The 18,093-nt window shown below is 41.5% G+C and overlaps 1 protein-coding gene across 3 annotated transcripts in view; it reads right to left on the reverse strand.

Annotated features, from left to right (window-relative positions):
• Positions 1–207: 207 nt before the first annotated feature.
• The window catches only part of sema6e (sema domain, transmembrane domain (TM), and cytoplasmic domain, (semaphorin) 6E), a 114,051-nt gene continuing 96,165 nt past the window's right edge, over positions 208–18,093 (reverse strand). For 2 of the 3 annotated variants that reach the window (XM_036538785.1, XM_036538784.1), the window contains 2 exons: positions 13,756–13,911; positions 208–4,064 (listed from right to left, as the gene is read on the reverse strand). In XM_036538785.1, the coding sequence (XP_036394678.1) occupies positions 2,803–4,064; positions 13,756–13,911 (1,418 nt within the window). In that variant the 3' untranslated portion in view covers positions 208–2,802. The remainder of the gene's footprint in view (positions 4,065–13,755; positions 13,912–18,093) is intronic. The other variant, XM_036538786.1, reaches the window with a different exon arrangement.

Genomic DNA, 18,093 nt, shown 5'->3' on the forward strand with positions numbered 1-18,093 from the left:
GTAGCCATTGGGCCTCTGGGCCAATGGTTTATAACCTGTGGATCAATAGAAGCATTACAACACATACATTTGTATGATCATTTTATTTAATTTTTTAATCATATGGGACATACAACAGTATTGAATGAGACTCAATTGAAAAGGTCTCCAGAGGCATAGCCCACTTAAAAAATGTTAAATTGATGAAAACCCCAGAAGGGAGATTTTCTTTATTTACACTGTGCAATTCTAAGAATTTCAAAAGCTATAGTAACTACAACAGACACAGTCTATTCCCTTTCCCATATAATCTCTATGAGAAATGAAAGAAGCCACACTTGAACTCAATGTAAGATTGCTGCCTGGGTTTATTTTCCGCGAGAAAGGGTCATTTTTCAGTAGTGTTCAAAACCATCTTTAACTTAAATAAGTGTTCAACTTTGTCATGATACACATGGAAACATAAAATGATTTTGCCTTTGTACTGTACTGCCTATTTTGCATATAATTTTTGAAAATCTCTTCATTTCCTGCTTGGGGCTGTGAGTGCACAAAAGCACTCGTTATGGCACTTACTTGGCTGCCAACCTGAGGTGAATTCAAGTGTGGATTGCACACCTCTCCACACATCGGTTTTTGTGATCGAGGTGCTAGAACTGACTTCACATTTTCTCACACAAAACAAACAAAAGCTGCTTGGATCTGAGTGAAACCAGTAATTCAGACCTAAAAAAAAGCCTATCTAGAGGATGCAACCTCTGAACACACAAGAATCGGGAATGATAACCACAAGCCTGAGTGGACTTGTGCCATCCCCCTGCGTGTAATTATCAGAACTGCTAAAGAGAAGCAACAGATGCTTCCATTAAGCACACAGCGTACTAATGCATTGCTAACGCATTTGCATGTTTGCTCTGCGGCTAGACAAGTTCATTTCACAATAATACTAGTCTCACTTGGTTCCCACACTGACCTTTCCGTTTACTCAGAAAAAAAAAATCATGTTCGATTTCTCATTTTCAGCAATGTCAGCTGTTATAGAAGTGAGAACCAAGAGATGTTTTCCTTCTGCAAGCATCTGCAAACACATAGGGTGACACACTTTAATTTAGAGATTGGTGGGAGGGGTTGTTCACCATTTAATCTGTGGACTATACCTCCTGGCATGCTATTGATAATATGAATGAAGAGCGGCAGCTGAGGAACGAGAAACCCAACAAATAACCAACATAAAAAGGAACAACAACAAATCTGCAGCCTCAAGCTGGCAGTTGCTATGCCGATCATAACAGCCTCACACATAATTACACTGTCCTGCGGTTTGGGGATATCAAAAGGGCTAGAGATAAAAATACAAATCTACAATGGCTATGACACATATTGACAACAAAGTTAAAAAACAAAAAATAAAACACAATAGCCTCTTTATTCTTTTTCCCCATAATATTCCCCATAGCACATATTATATTAAATAAGGCACACATTTACACATACAATTAAAATTTGGCTAGTTATTATTCCTTTATTTACACCAATAGCCACAGAGTTAATAATTATACTAATAGCGGTGTTCACCACATTAAAATCAAGGACCTCATAATCCTCAAGTGGGCATAATCTGATTTTGAACCTGATGTAGGGGGTCCTTGTTTTAAGCAAATATGTTATTTAAAACCTCTCACAAAATTCTGATTTGGTTTGTAGGGTAAAATTTGGGAGGCATTCTTTTGGAGGTATGCGCCTGTTATCAGTGGAGGAGGAGAAACAGCCTTTCTGCAGTGTTCACAAAGTTATAGCACCAACTTCTAAAAGTACGCTCCTGTTCAAACGAATGGTCACAGGCCATGCATTTTGTTTGCAAAGAACAGCAGTCCCAGTTCAATACTAGTGGTGCCTGCCAAGGCAGGACAGCAAAGATCTCCCTTTTCCAAAGGCAAAAATGATCATTTGGTCAGTGTACTTCTCCTTAAACCCAATCCGTTACGGAGTCTGGCAGTCTTTCATCTGAGGGTTTTGGAGCAACACCTTGGCATGGGAGTCATCACCACTACATCAGCTTCGTGAAAGTGTACCCGCTCTCTCCTCCCCGACCTAACACCCTTGACACGGTGAGACAGGGCAGGGTGGTTATTGCTCAGACTCATTCAGAGAACTCTTCTGGGGGGTAGAAATGTCAGTGAAATAGATGTTTCCACAATACAGTTCTGCTGAAAGAATAAGGCAAAGGAAGAGCTGCCTCCACGGAGTTCATTCATTTGTTCTGAGGGATACATGGACTGCATATATACATGTATACATATACTGTGTAGATATAAACACACATATATATACACACACATGCATAATGTATATACACATTATAAGGGGAAACAGCACTGCCCTCAACTTCAGATCAACACACGTGAGCTCTGATCAAATCTAGATGTGACCAATACATTATCAAGACCAAAGTCACTGTTTGACCAAGTCCAGGCTTTTAACCCACAGTTTGAGAGAGCTTCCCTCCATCGGTACTCTGTGTTGCTTTGCAGTGCCTTGATGAAGAGCTTGGAAGCCGAGTCAAAACAGTGTCCTGGATCTGATCCTTCCCCATTTTATCACCTTTCTATAAGCAAGTTGTTAAGCAATACCAATATGGTACAAAGACATTCATTGGACATGGACAAAACAAGTTCAGCACAAGTGTGACGGAGACAGCGCTGGCTGCCATGCAAACCCCTCATTTTGTTTTGGATATTTCCCCTTTTACCCTCAGCTCGATATCAGGGAGGTTTTTGGGGGAGAGAGAGAGAACCATTTTCTTCTTGGGTTTTCACTCCCCTCTCAGTAGTTGAACTTTCCCTGTGGGTTAACGGGAGAAGTGGCAGGGATAAAGAGGGGCTTGGGGGGAACGTCAGGCTTAAGGGAGGAGGTCCGGCGGACGATGGCACTCCGGTGCACTTCGGGCTGCTCGTTGTAGCTGTGTTGGCGCGCCAGGTAGCTGCTGGGGATGAGGGGGTGGTGAATCTCGCAGGTGCTGCCTGTAGAGTTCATCCGGGCCAGCAGGGGAGGCGGCTGGTGACCGCTGCGGTGACTGAAGCTGTGTTGCCGTGGAACGACCCCTCCGTTGGACATCTTTGAGGCAGCTATTAAGGAGTTCCTCTGGGATGGGTGGCGGGACACCCTCTCGAGTGTGGACTGCAGTGGGGGTAATTCCGGAGGGACATCCATGCGACGTGTCAGGCTGTCCCTCGGAAGCGTGGATGAGCTATAGTAAGAGGCAGATTCAGTTTCGGGAATCTGAGGCTGAACACGGTTGGTGAAACCTATCTGGCTCCCGTTAGCTGGTATAGAGGTCAAGACTGTTACGTTCTTGCCACCAGCTACGTTGACCTCGTGAACATGTTTCAGGAGTTCATCTAGTGGTGTGATGTCCATCACCTTATGAGGGTAGGAGGGGTATGGTTGGATCATCATGCGTTCAGCATTGGGGATCTTCCTCTCCTCCAGGTGGAGGGCACCCCCCAGGGCTTGACCATTGGATAGCCCGTGGGAGAATGGGAAGATATGCTGATGGACCCCAGAGCTGGGCCGGGAGCCACTCATGTTTTGAGGCTTGCCGTCCTTGGCGTTGTTACAGTTCTGGTTCTTCTCCCACTGGTTCTTGAAGGCCTTTATGGGCAACTCCGGGGTGGAGTCTGGAGTAGGCAGACCTGAAAGCTCAGCAGTGTGGTGGTGATGATGGGAATGGAGCAGTTCGCCCCCTGCTCCAAGTCGGCCATTTCTGCTGACAGGATGCTCCTTCTTGCTCGGGATGAAAGAGTTGTACAGCTTTGGCGAGGACACCTCTAACTTATCCTCCTTGTTTTGGCTATCCAGAAGGCCATTTAGCTTAGCCAGGCTGCGAAGGGAGAGCGCATGGGGGATGGGTGCCTCGGGGTCCTTGCCAAGCCGCCTTGTCTTATGCACATTGTGGTTGCAGTAACAGGAGACCAAAAACCCAGAGAGGAATGCACCCAAAACAAAAGCCACCAGCACACAGGCAATCAGGAGGGTGTAGTGAACACTGTGGTTGGGCTTCTCCACTTCTGGGGGCCGTCGAACACCTACAGAAATCAAGAGAGAGGGACACTGATATGACCGATCTCGTAAAATTTTGACAGAAAAGCTCTCTTTGGTTCATGCTTCAATTTAATGATGATGTCACCTCCACTTTGACTTTAAGAGAATACTTTCAATCAACTGCTTCCTCCAGCAGCAGGAGGAAAGTGTTTACCTATGATGTACAAACTTGGAAGCAGCATGTTTGAATTCATCTCAAAATATCCCTGTTTCTCTTAATGAAATAAGAAAGCTTTTTCACCAAACACTTAGTTTTGGACTTAGACATAGATAGTAAGAGCTTTCCAGTGGTCAATCTTCTATGTGTTCTCAGCTTTTAAACAATGAAGCAAGTAGGAATCATGCAATGAGTCTGAAGCATATTCAAGTGTATACTTCAGTGCAAGATGCAAGACTTGCTGGCACAATAATGCACTTGTTCGTGCACACACACACACACACACACACATGTATACACACACACACATACACACACACACACACACACACACGTACACACACACGTACACACACACGTACACACACACGTACACACACACACACACACACACGTACACACACACACACACACACACGTACACACACACACACGTACACACACACGTGTACACACACACACACGTGTACACACACACACGTACACGTACACACACACACGTACACACACACACACACACACACACGTACATATGTACACAAACATTTAGAGTGTAGTTAGTGGACAACCATTAGATACACTACATCAATTTACCTCTGTGATTTAGAGGGCCATACTGCAACATATTCTGCCAGAGCACCTTGCTACCTTGCTCCACTAGCATTAGTAGCAAATCAACTGCTCTTCCTAACTCCTGAAATGTACAGGTAGGTGGAAAATATAACGGACAGCAGCTGTTCTCTCAAAAGACCATGAAGTGACCTCAGACACTGGGACCCCAACATTCGATATGTCTAATGGCAGCCATCGAATGAGGGATGAAGATACATGTCACCTCTTGCAATCACAGCTCATTTGCCAATGCTCCAGCCATCTGTGGTGTCGGGCCCCTCTCTACCCTTAATGACAGTCTCTGTGTATTAGATTAGCTATGAGAAGAGTTTCTGGCTGCAAGGGGGCAAATTGCAGGTGTTGCAAATGGGATCATTTCTTCTTGTAATGACAGCACAGGTTAGATGGCATAATGGAGACTGATAATATAATGACTGGTGTTAATGATGATGATGGTGGGGCAGAGGGAGAGTGATTCCATAAACCGGACATGTACAATATACAGAAACATGAAGCACATACTCACAGTCTAACCTAGGGTCTCATCTAATTGCTATAATTATAATTGCTCCTTCTTTGTGAAATGTCATGGCAGTGGTGGATCCCAATTAAAAGTGGTTTACACTTGTTTGCAGACTGAAAATACAACAACACACTAGGTGCAAATGCAAACTATGTTCTGCTTTATAAGGACACTGAGGAATTTACAGTGGAAAAATTACTGTAAATGTGACATGTTAGCATGAATGAATATGTGTCTCACACTTGGTTATATTTTTGACGTGTCTGATGAAACGCTACTGTAATATGGTGAATGCTAGCAGCTAAACTATAAACACAAAGAGCGCAGATGGCACAAAGGAAAAATTGCAGCACGTATACGTGACGATCCTGGATCTGTCGATCTCTCAGGAAGGGGTCTGCTATGGCTGGGGTGTGGGCTGTGTCCCACGGCAGGCATGTTTAGGCAAAGGGGTTGGGTGTGCGATATGCAGTGCAGTGTCTTAGGAGTTTCACAGGATGAGACACAGTGCTACAGGGATGGGGCTACTGCAGGTGTGAGGGCAAAGTAGCTCCTGATTATGAAAAGAAGCCCAGTCTCCATCTTGCTATATATAACACAGAAGCATGCTCTGCGAATCAACTTGGGAGCGCCAGACTCTTTGCAGGCTCAGACGTGGGATGGAAACAGATGGTCCACTATTAACTAACGCTTTCAATAAACACTTTTCTTTTAGAGTTTAATGCGTATGATGGGGGGAAGAGATGACACAATCAGTATAAGTATTTCGAGAGAGCTCTCATATGTGCCTCTTCATGTTGTTCTCAATGTAAATTAAGATGGAAAGCCATTCTCCCAAAATAATTATCATTCACAGGAAGAAAACGTTTACCTGATTTTATCACTGTATTGTGATTATGGAGGAAAAACAGTCTTTAAACAGGTGTATAAACAGGATCACATTGCATTAAAGATATAAGAGAATGGTGCTGTAGATGCAGTACTTTCTAGTGTTGCTTTAAAATGTAACAAGGGGTGGACAGGGTTTGTCAGCATGTGTGTTCAGCATGTGTTACACCTGCTTCAAATCAAATGCAAAATGTTAATATTAGGGCTGCCACCTGATTTTAACTGATGTTAATTTTTTTAACCATGACTTGACAGATCTAGAAAATTAATGCGTGCAACGGCTGTTGTACACACAACGGAAATTATAATTGTATCTTCAATTACCCCCTCTGGCTAAGAAGAGATGAATGTCAAAGCTCAGCCATACTGCTCTACTTCCTGTCTGGGCAATACAGAAGAAGGTGGCACGCATCTAATTCAGGGGAACTAAAGTGTATCATGAGCAGCGTGTAGTAAATCTAGACGTAACGGACTGTAACACATCCAAAGTGGAAGTAGGGCTGGTATGTAAAGTAAATTTAGCTTTGTAAGGGGCCCCAGGCTGACAATGCTGCTGGCCCCAGTGCTCCGGCGTGAGCTTTCAATGCGTCCCTGGGGCTTCAGGGTGGCATGTGGCACTAATGAATTATGAACTCTCTTTTGCCGGGGAGCTGTGTGGCTTTATCGACCGCCCCTGTGGCTCTGTGTATGGTGACTCAGTGCCCCCCACAGCAACACCCCCAGACCGCGGTCACAGACCTCATGACTTATTGAAGAACAACATATTGTCTCAGAGGCATGAGTCAACCAACGGTGTGTCAAGCGCCACAGTGGGAAGCAAGCAGGAGGTACACAAACCTCCGCCCCCGATGCACAGCTTGTCACAACATATTTGTGGCCACTGCGTATGACTCAGCTTGTACACGTCTATGACATATGCTGCCCCATTCATGTTAGATTCAACACCCATCAAAATATGGAGGGTACTATGTGCTGTTGAATGGCTGCTGAAGCAACCTGTTAATATCCTGTTAACAGTTCCATTAATGCCCTGCTAGTTTTATCAGGCAGTAAAAGTTCCAGGGTATACTGTCCACTATAAACTCTAGCTTTTAGAAAAAAAATATAATAAAGGCTATTTCAAAACTGTCTTTTTTAAGCTCCATAGTTGGAAGCTACTGCAAGTCAGAAAATGAAGCAAAGGTGGGTGGATTATAGTTTCCCTCATCTATAAGGGTACTGGTGGTGCAATGCAGGTAAATATGACAATGAGAGCCTGATGTTGTGTAGCAAAGAATAGTTAAATATGCAAGTCAACATCAGACTCAAACAACTAATTTGTGTCTAGTGTTTTTTTTTTCTCCCTGTTCTTACATGGTATACTTTTCTCTGTCTCTCATTTTAACATGGTCTCGGTTCATCTGCAGATTGATACAGCCATAATGTGTAAATGACAGGGAAACACATTAGGGACATTCACAGGTCCAGAGAAAAAGGTAAACAAACAGATGGGCTGAGAGGAAGCGAGCGAGATGGTGTGTGAAGAACAGATCGCGCGGGGGGAAAGAGACCGGCAGTGATTGACAGATTGTGAGGCTGGTGAGTTTATAAATGCGTTCTCTCAGAAGCAGCTGCGTTGCGGGACATGGGAGCCAGCCACAGCACTGTTGCAATTCTCCCATCTAACAGCAACACAAAGCCGTTATATCCGCGATGTTAAAAATGATCGCTTTCATGTTGCGTAATCAGAACTACGGCAAAGCTCCTGTCTACTTCCTGTTTGGCAAATTGAGAATTTTGAGTGTATAAGCAGACAAAGCTGTGAACTCTGTCGATTTTATTTCTGTGGGGTGAGGTTTCTTGCTGGTGGGAGGTTGTGCCAAAGCAAAGCTTACTGAAACACAAACAGGATGTTTAAAGTCTTGCATTATACTGAACATTTGGAAATGTGTTAAATGCTTTCAAATCATAAAATAAAAACAGTGAACAGCTTGAAAATTATGGATCAGGTACAAGCTCATCCTACGTTATAGGAATATCTTGAAGAAACCGCAGACTAGTTGGGTTTGTAGTGTTCTTGAGATTCTTCAGCAGAAACTTTTAATTAGATGAACAGGAAGTAATGAAGCGTGACATTGCTTAGACAGACATTCCAGAATGGAGCTCAAACAGCTCAAGAGAAGTCCTGAAGACATGGCATGAAAGAAGATCCAACATGATCTTCATGAGAGCTATGCATGAGACTTGCACAGTTCTTGCATACTGTCAGGTAAAGATAGCAATCTTTTTTACCTACTGCATGCTGTTGACCAGAAAGAGAGCAGATAAGACAAGCTGAATTCTTTTGTCAGCTTGTCAGCTCCACAAGCAAGTCAGTTCACTGAAAAAAACAGGTCTTCTGTGGAAAAACCTTTTTGTATTAGTAGTAGTAGTAATTTATTTCAGTCCTTATTAACAATTTTCCAAAATGAATGCACATAGAAATAAATAAATAACAATAAGGCATTAAATTAAAAGGAATGGTTTTTCCATAGTGAGAAATGTCCCTCTCACTGTATCACAGAACAGCTTGTCCATCTTTAGACTGTTCACCTATACCATTTATATCACAAACTACCTGTTCCCCAGGTTCTCAAGAGTATAATTGTGAACCAGTACTTTATTCAAATTGTGCTTCAGTCAAATGGCTGTCAACTCACACAAATGGCAATTCCTACAAATATTAGATATTTTTAGATTCATGAATGTTTGTAAAGAAATATCATTTTCTGCAATATATAAGTGGCTGATTGCATTCTGAAACCCTTATTACCTAATCAGCTCATTAAGGACAGCTAGAGTGGCTGCATGGTCAAGTTAATAATGGAAAAATTGTCTGGTCAGGACGGTTTGTAATCAACCCTTTTTCACAAATGAAATATTTATTCATACTATGTATATCTGTAGAGAGAGAGAGAGAGAGAGAGAGAGAGAGAGAGAGAGGGGTATACTTGCACTGCAGTGTTCTTTCTGAAGTATGAGTATTTAGTTGTGGCCAATTTTAGTGTGGACAGGTAGAGATGCAATAAATGTACGTCCCTTGCTTCATACTCTCAGATGTCATGTGCAGTATTTTTAATGCATATGAAATTCGTATTTAATTCAATGCATCAAAGATTGCAAAACATGCAGAAAAAAATCAGTCACAAACCAAACAAACTGAATTTAACTGCTGATAAAGCACAGGGACTGAAGCATCATTCCTCTCCAGCAATCAGAGCAGTCAAGCATGTTGCATACAGGATATAGAGGAGATTTATTACATTCATGGAAATCAGCTCTGATTTCTCCATCAATTTGTGCTTCACTCCTAAGAGTAAAGCATAAAATAAGTGACATTAGGCACAAGCAACTGAGACAGAGACTGAGACAAGGTGTCTCTAAGCCAGCTCCTAGAGAGAACCTCAGCTTCTTCTCTTGGAACAGGTTTGGAGACCACTGAGCTGGACAAAAATCTGTTTGCATGATTTTTGCCAGTGGCGATTTAAGGACAGGGTTATAGTTTAAACCCTGGACAGGCTTGGGATTCATTCAAGCTGTTGAAACAACATGAGGGCAGATAGGCTGAGGAAAAACAGGAAGCAGGGATTCAACAAAAAAAGAGGTGGGGTTATATTCGTCCAACCAAAAACAAGGCAGATTAAGAGGGAAAAATACCCAAACAGGGAGTAACCACACCCACAGGGACCAGTGAGACAGAGGGGGTAATCTGGACAGACAACTGTGTATATGGATCTGTGCACTGTGAGTCTAAGTTGCAACCTGAGACACTGAGAGATGAAATCATTGCTATTAATACCAAACGACTGGTGATGGGCTTGTGAGGTGTTCTGAGACACTTGAGTGGAACGTCTATGTGTTCTCAATCAATACCTGATGTGAAACAAGCAAATTGCTTCAAATCGATGAGTCGCTGATCGCATACGACAGCTTCAGCCACTTAGTAGGTCATGTGGCCTTACTTATACAACACCTTCCACCATACCCTAAATAACAGCAAAAAGTTTTATTTCTACCTCAGAAGTGAGGTGCGGTGACATTATTGATTACCTTCGAAAACAAAGGTCAAAATTTAGGTCTGGAAAATGACGCTCCAGTGTGCTCCAGCATTGAACATAAGTTACATTATCATCTCAGTATAACAACATTTGGAATGTCTAGAATCATTCTCATTTATTTAGGGTAAGATCAAGTGCAAAGAAAAGCTTTATAGCTCTTTTCATTATGTCAGTAATTCATTGCTCAGTCATTGACTATGACAGTAGACAGTCAATCTCTTTCATGGATTGGATGCCTCATTACAAATATTTATTCCTCATAACTGATCTATCTTAAACCTGCATACTCACTTTTCACCTACTCCTAGAGAAAATATTTTTCCAAAACACCTTGTGGAAAAAATGTAGAATGTGCTGTTAAATTTTCCTAAATGATCATACAGTAAAGACTATATTAGGGAACATGGAGAGAAAGGGAAAGGCTAATGTTTAAGTGATTATATTTCTTTTCTCTTGAAGGGTAATGATACACCCTTTCAAGGGTGCCAGAGTACCCCCCATCTCCTGCTGTATTAATAACCCCTAAGCTCTACATCCCTATATGCTTCATCTCTCTTCTATGGAGGGAAAAAAAAGTTCAGGATGAGTTCATTTTCTCCTCTCCCCACAGTGTTTTAATGAGTTTCAGAATCCTGCTTGCTTGCTCTATTATCGAGTTGTCTGCCTCCCCTCTTCAGATAAATTAGCTGCGGGCCAAGGATCTCGTTCATGTGAACTCGGTTCATTTGAATACGCTAACGGCTGGAGAGAAGGCCAATTTAAAGCAGGAGGTGGGAAGAGATAGCCCCAGACACTGATAACAGTGACCTGGGAAAACAAAGGGGCAAAAGAGGTAAGGTAATCAAGTCATTGTGTGTTTAAAATCATGTAGGTTTAAACTTTTGTGCATTAGAGCCGAGTGGGTGTGATCCCTCGATGCTAATTCATTGTGGTGAGCCACCTAATAATTATTTTAAATACTCAAAAGAGCATGGTCTCACTAAACCTCTTCACAGCCTAATTGACACAGTTCGTGGTCGTTTCCATTATAAATCACTCGCATCCACAGATAATTGAATCATTGGAGGTTTCCCCACCACATCTCTGCCCCACTGTACAAAAAAATATAGTGCTTCTGGACATTATTAGAGTTGGTCAGGGGATTTTGAGGGGTTCCTGGAATGCTACCAATGACATGAATATGGAACTTTGACAAGATCATTCCATATGCCTCTCAGTTCCATGCTTGGCATATAAAAATAAAACAATCATGAGCACCTAAATCAGTCCCTGTACAGTCTCCTGTATTCGGGTCAGTTCTCTATTTAATACATGGGAGATGTGTATGTGTCCTCACTAGATGACTACAAAGTAAGGCTGTGAATCCCAGCTTCATATCCTATTCTGCCCCTCTGACTACACGGGCAGTATCAGCATGCTGGAATAGATTGGAAAAGTTTCTATTACGTTCTTCCCCATCTGCTGCTCAGTGGCTGCTTATTTATGATACTGGGTTTTCTCATTGGAGACTGAGTGGCTCATCATGCTGGTTGTAGAGCTGTCTGGCTAAATGCAGTATAAACCCAAGATTTATTGACTCTTGACAACTTGCCAGAAAAGTATATTGTCAGGGAAAAAATAGGACCATTTGGGATTGTAATTCATTCTGTGTGTGGCGTTGATGGCCTACATGTCATCCATTAAGCTCCATCTTGTAGAATATACCAGCTACACTGGTTCACCTATCTATGATACCTAGGGCTGAAAGTAAGTAACACAGAACAAAGTCCTAATTGTGAGAAGCAACTAAAATTAGCATTCTGTGTGATTATTAAAAATGCTTATCAGCAGAATATCATCATTCTCATATTTTCTCATCATTCTCATCATTCATCAATATCATATCAGCATTCAATTGTCCCTTTGCAGCCAAAAAAAACTAGTTTTCACATTAATTACTTAATAACAAAATATGCTAACATTTTCAAAACATTTTTGTTCACAATAAAGATATAAAAGGTATTTTTAACATGTCAAGCCCTCACTTACATTTTGAAAAATCATTATAGGAAGGCACTGAACTCTATGAGCACAATGTCATTAACATCATCACATGAGAGATGCAAGTGTTATTTTACTTACGTAACCTTTTATTTTACGCAGTAGGGTCAACTGAGCTTTCCTTTCACAATGACAGTCTAGGGGAGGGAGGAATTTGGGAAGGGAGTGATTTTAGTCAATTAACCTGGGTGATTATTAGATGGTTCAGACTAGAAGAGCCAGACTGGGATATTGGATATTGGAGTACCCTGTACTCTTTGCCATGGGGTCTTTTATGACCACAGACAGTAATACTTCAAAACAGCACATACTCTGGACAATGCTTGAGCATTTGTGCTACCCGTACTTTCAGTTTAGATATGAAAATCTCTTAAGTGGTCACAGACTCACTGATAATTGTACTCACTGAGCTTGTCTGAGCAGCAGCGCTCTGGCACCTGTGGGGAATACTCAACCCTCACACTCTGTCCAAACTGGTCTCAAATGCATTCACTATTAAATGGTTTGTTGTCTTTCTCAAGCTAATATTATTTCAGCTTTTTTTGTTACAAATACTATATCTTCCAGTATGGTTGGACAGTTAGCAGTTAGACTGACAATTTTTTTTTATCTCTGGCTCCATATCTTCCTTCTCTTTTGACACATCTCCTGTCTCTCTCAATTCACACTGATGAACGCTTTATAATAAGAGTAAAACTGCCCTGCCTCAGGAACTATTTATATGTTGGAAGGACTTTGACTGACCTCATTTTCTGGCAAACAGAGTGTGTGTGTATGTGTATGTGTGTGTGTGTGTGTGTGTGTGTGTGTGTGTGTGTAGGAGTAGCTTTAAGAAGGGAAATGAGATGGATGAATTGCTGCCAGGGGGTTTTTGTAACGCGAGACAAAAATAAATCATGTTAATGATTAATGCTTGTTGAGGGAAATAATCTCAGGGTATACACTGCATAATTTGGTATAGAGACGCCATGCCCAAGGTAATTTTCTTCTAGATCCAATCTGCTTATCAATAGAATTATATTGGTATGATAAACATGGATTTCCAATGAGAACATGTGTGTTTCATTTTGTGCTTCATATTTCCAAGTAAGAAATGATTAACTAATCAATTCCCTCAAGGTCCCTGTGACCAGTGCTGCAAAAAATCTGTAGCTATATAGCTCTATAGTCTACATAAGTGAAAGAAAAACCAATAGGGGAATGAACAAGGGTCAGGATTCAGCAGGGTTATTTGCCTGTTGCACAAACACAAGCATTAGTAAAGCCTTTGCAGGAGTCTGCAGTAAAGCTACTAGCCCCACAGTGCGATCCAATACAGTGCAATGTTAAGCCCAAAACCAGACAGACAGTTGGCCCTCCCTCACACCCCGCCCCCTTACCCTCTGTCTCCACACTGATCGCCTCCAAGTCAGGTGACCCCTGTTTCCCCACAGGAGGGCGGTCATCTGGACCAGTACCTTTCTCTGAGCCACCTGTCAGCTTTGGGAAAGCCGCCCCCTGATTGGTTGTGCTGGCACTTGTGGGTGTGGTCTTTCCTGTGGTTACCGGGAGGGGCAACAAAGTAGCCAATCAGTCAGATCATTTACAGATACATAACAGGGTGGAAGACAATTAAATGTGACCTGAACCAGTATTTCCACTGCCACTGGCCAGACCACCTCAGTTGTATTAATGCTCATATTGAACACACAGCCTTGGTGCTGGAGGAAATCCACAAAAGCAGCTCTAATAGCTGCATGTGCTGAGATAGGCAGGATCTCAAATACCTTTTGACAGCACAAATAACACAAGTGAAATGTGTGCAACAATAATGCTGCCTATCTAAGCCCACAGAACACAAACGGTGACCGAAGAAGAGGGCTATTATATCAGAAGGTTAAATGCTCTATGGGCATTGGGTAACATTCTTAGCCATTCTTACATTTTAGATGCTGATGCAATTAAGAGGAAGTATATATAATGCACACAAATGAGACAATTAGATTTAATTTACACAGTCCCATACAGAATGGTATTCTTCCAGTGGTGCCGGTGATACATAAAGGGTCTGAATAAAAAAAAGGTTTTAAATAGCTTTTAAAGCCAAGAGTACAATGTTTCTAAATTCAGAGTAATTTATGGAATACACAGTAATACATATGCAGAGCAGTTATGCTTTGAGGGGTAATTTCATTTTAGCTGAGTTTTACAAGATTTTATTTAAAGCCATTTTGCTGGAAGCCAAATACAGTGTCCTTGTCTATTAGGAAAACACAAAATTTAAACTATACTACAGCCAACCTTTGTTTGGTACCTGTGGCAAAGACAAAGTTAATGGTATTTCTAGCATTTACAGTACAAATGTCCTCCCTCAGTGTGTGGTAATGTGTGGTGATAACAGTGCAGATTAGAGCATGGATTATTTCTTTAGGATAGAAACACCATCTTAACACAGTAAAAACAACTTAACACAGTGAAAACAACGCTACACTGAGCACTCAAAGTAGATACATATATACGTTTATCATGGTTCAATCTGTGCCACTGTTGGTTTGGTCTTTTGATATGGTTGTCTTGAAGGGATTAAAAGACCCTTTTAGAACTATAATGGTGTATCATATTTCTAATTTGTATAATCACAAAATAGATGATAACCTGTTGACTGACAGACTATTGTCACATTCTGAAAGACTCACTGAATCTCCCTAAAACCAGGGGCCTCATTTTTACATCCTTCACTAACTGTCATACTTCATTTGCATGCTGTGTACCAATCTTGCATATGCTGAAAAGTGCTTAAGTTTATCAATTTTGTGTATGACTCAGATACAGCATTTACACTAAATGATTCCATACGGTCACAAACTGTCCTATCATTGTCCATTTGAACACAATTTGAAGTTTAGTATGAAACAATATGTCTAACTAGCCTGGTTGGATACAAGAAAAATGGCAGTTATTTTTGCTGTCTAAGAAATGACATTTTAAACCAGGCAAAAATAGCCACATGGCAAAACGTGCAATGCAATTCACCCACTTCTGATGTTGAAGCCAAGAGGAGTAGGTCATACATGACAAAACCATTCATTTTTATGGCCATAATAACCTGAAATACAGGATGCTTTTGTATGGCTTCTGCAACAGCTGCAACTGGATCATGGAATGACAGATGTAGCTATATGTTTGTGGTGCCTTTCTTTTGGTGTTTTGATGAGAATTGATTGATTTAATCAATACAAAACATACGCAACAAAACTCTTTTCACATACTAAATAAAATATTTTCTGAAAGCCAAGTGAGGATTTTATTACTCCAGCTTTAACTTCTGAATCCACTGAATGAATTAAATATTTTTGAAATTCTGAATTTCATATTTACTGTCTGGGAGTCCTTGTCCATTATATTAACTAAAAATAATAACAAACTGTGTAGTGAGACCACTTTCATTCCTCATAAAACCTTAATTGGGTTGTTGTTGTCCTCTGCAGTGCTGCCTTTCAACCCCAAGGAAATAATCATACGCAAGACAAGGAGCAGACATGAAGCTTGGGGTGTCTCAACGCAATATTTTTTCCTTGATAAATCACATTTTATCTGTGACAATGAGGATATATTATGTAACTTTCCATCCTGTGAGTACAAATAGTTGATAAATGAGGCCCCAGGAGATTTCAGACAGCAGAATTTAGCTTTTTTTGCTACAAAACTTTCCCCACAAGACATGCACATCACAAGCCCTTTACTGTAAAAGCTGGTGTACTTGGATCTTGTCTGCAGCATAAGGCGGGGGTGCCTGATTGATCGGAAATGGTAATGAGCCAATCGTAATGCTGCCATACCGGGAGGCTTCAGCCCAGATTGAACGAGGGCCCGATCTCTCTTTGCCAGTTTGACAAGTTTCTCTCCGAATAAGGTGGCCTGTCAGAGCACCATCTGTGCCAAACAAATTAAAACCTTTTGCCAGGGGAGATGAGAGTTGGCGTGTGCAACAATGGCTGCAGGGTAGTGTTATTACTTTGATTTCATTTAGCCTTTCTTTCCCTCTTGGTAGGGAAAAAAGCTGAAATAAACCCAAACAAAGGCACCTGAGAGCCGCTTCAGAATTTGAGCTCCTGTGCTGTCAGGAATATTTCCCGCACAGTTGTCTCAGTACAATGGAATCATGGGATTGGGGGGGGGGGGGGGGGGGGGGGCAAGGGGCATCCGCCTTTGAGCTGTTCTGCCGTTTTGGCAGTGAAGAAATCAGTGGGCTCTCTGACTGAATCTACAGTCGCGGGCGCCTTTTTGTCTCCCAAACTAATGATCACTAATCTCCTTGGTGCTGTTTGCAGGGGCTTAAAAGTGATGTGCTGGGTGAAAAACTGAACTGATCAATGGGTGGGAGCTCATCAAATAGTGGTTCCCACTGAGCAGCATTTCTGCCTGTGGAGAATTCACTGAGAAGGAAGCCGTCTGAGGCTGCGGAGCTGTGGAGTCAGGTTGCCTGAAGACAGCAGTTTTACCTCTGCTCTCTCCATTCTCTTTAGGGAGTTTGACAGACTAAACCTGAGTGACAGATGGTTGGCATTGTTGCCAAATAATGACCCCCTATTCTCTCACACTGGCACAGATGATCTCTGTAAGAAATGAAACAAAATTGCAATTACTGCCCCACATGCCATTGGTAGCAGAACAATATGAGGGTAAAGTATATGCTGTGTAGATGCTGTGAGCATTAACCACTCCTCTTTTTGTAAAAAAAAAATGTCCCTTGTAATCAGCAAAGAAACATGAAGTGATGTGAATGAGGATTCATTTATCTTACTTCTAGACCTACCTTTGGCTGACTTAATCCATAGGCTCACACAAAGGCCATCAATATAACATGTTAAAATTGTCAAAGTCATTCTGTAATGGTGACGTATCGATTACTTCTGATTTATGTTTGTGTCAGGTTTAATATTTCACAGTTTGACGATCATATAATGCAATTCAGGAGTACTCTGGTGAATGACAACACAATATTCATGTCTCAGTCTTTTCTGAGCATTCTGCCTCCTTCGTAAAGCAAAAGAGGCATCATAATTCTGTCTTTCTCAAGATTTTGGAGAGATGACAAAATACATGAATATGAACTGTGCCACAGAGAATTTGGCGATTTGTATCAGTTGCTCCAAACCTTGGGGAGAGCTTACGGTGACAGAATGCGCTACCTTTGCAAATCAGTAATACAGTATCAATGTTTAAACAAATAAGGCCACCATCTGCTGTGCCCTTGGAGAGCTTTTATGAACTTTTGCGTTCTTCGTATTGTATCTCACACACTTACTGGCAGTGAGAACGTTCACGGTCACACTCAATGCGTTAAACTTAAAAACTGAATTAGGGAATGCCTTCAAAATGAACAGATGCTTATCAAAAATATATCATTACCATGCTGCACTTGACTGAATTTTTGAAAAGCTGGCTAGAACTGTGCCCAGGCATGTTTGTGTACTGCTACTCATTGAAAAACAATGAAATGTTCATCAGTGGACTGCGGGATATTTTATAACTACTACTGACAGAATTTTAAGCATCAGTTCAAAGGCATGAGAATATATTTTACCATTTTGGGCATGCTAAATTTGCTTCTACAGTATGTAAAGAAAACAGTTGGCTCAAATCAAAGCAAACAGGATTGTGCCTTGATATCAGTGCTGTGTGCAGTGTGAAGAGCAAAATAAAGTAATAAAATAAAGTAATAAAGATTACTGTTA

This window comes from Megalops cyprinoides, chromosome 10 (assembly GCF_013368585.1).
Source record: "Megalops cyprinoides isolate fMegCyp1 chromosome 10, fMegCyp1.pri, whole genome shotgun sequence".
Lineage (NCBI taxonomy): Eukaryota > Metazoa > Chordata > Actinopteri > Elopiformes > Megalopidae > Megalops > Megalops cyprinoides.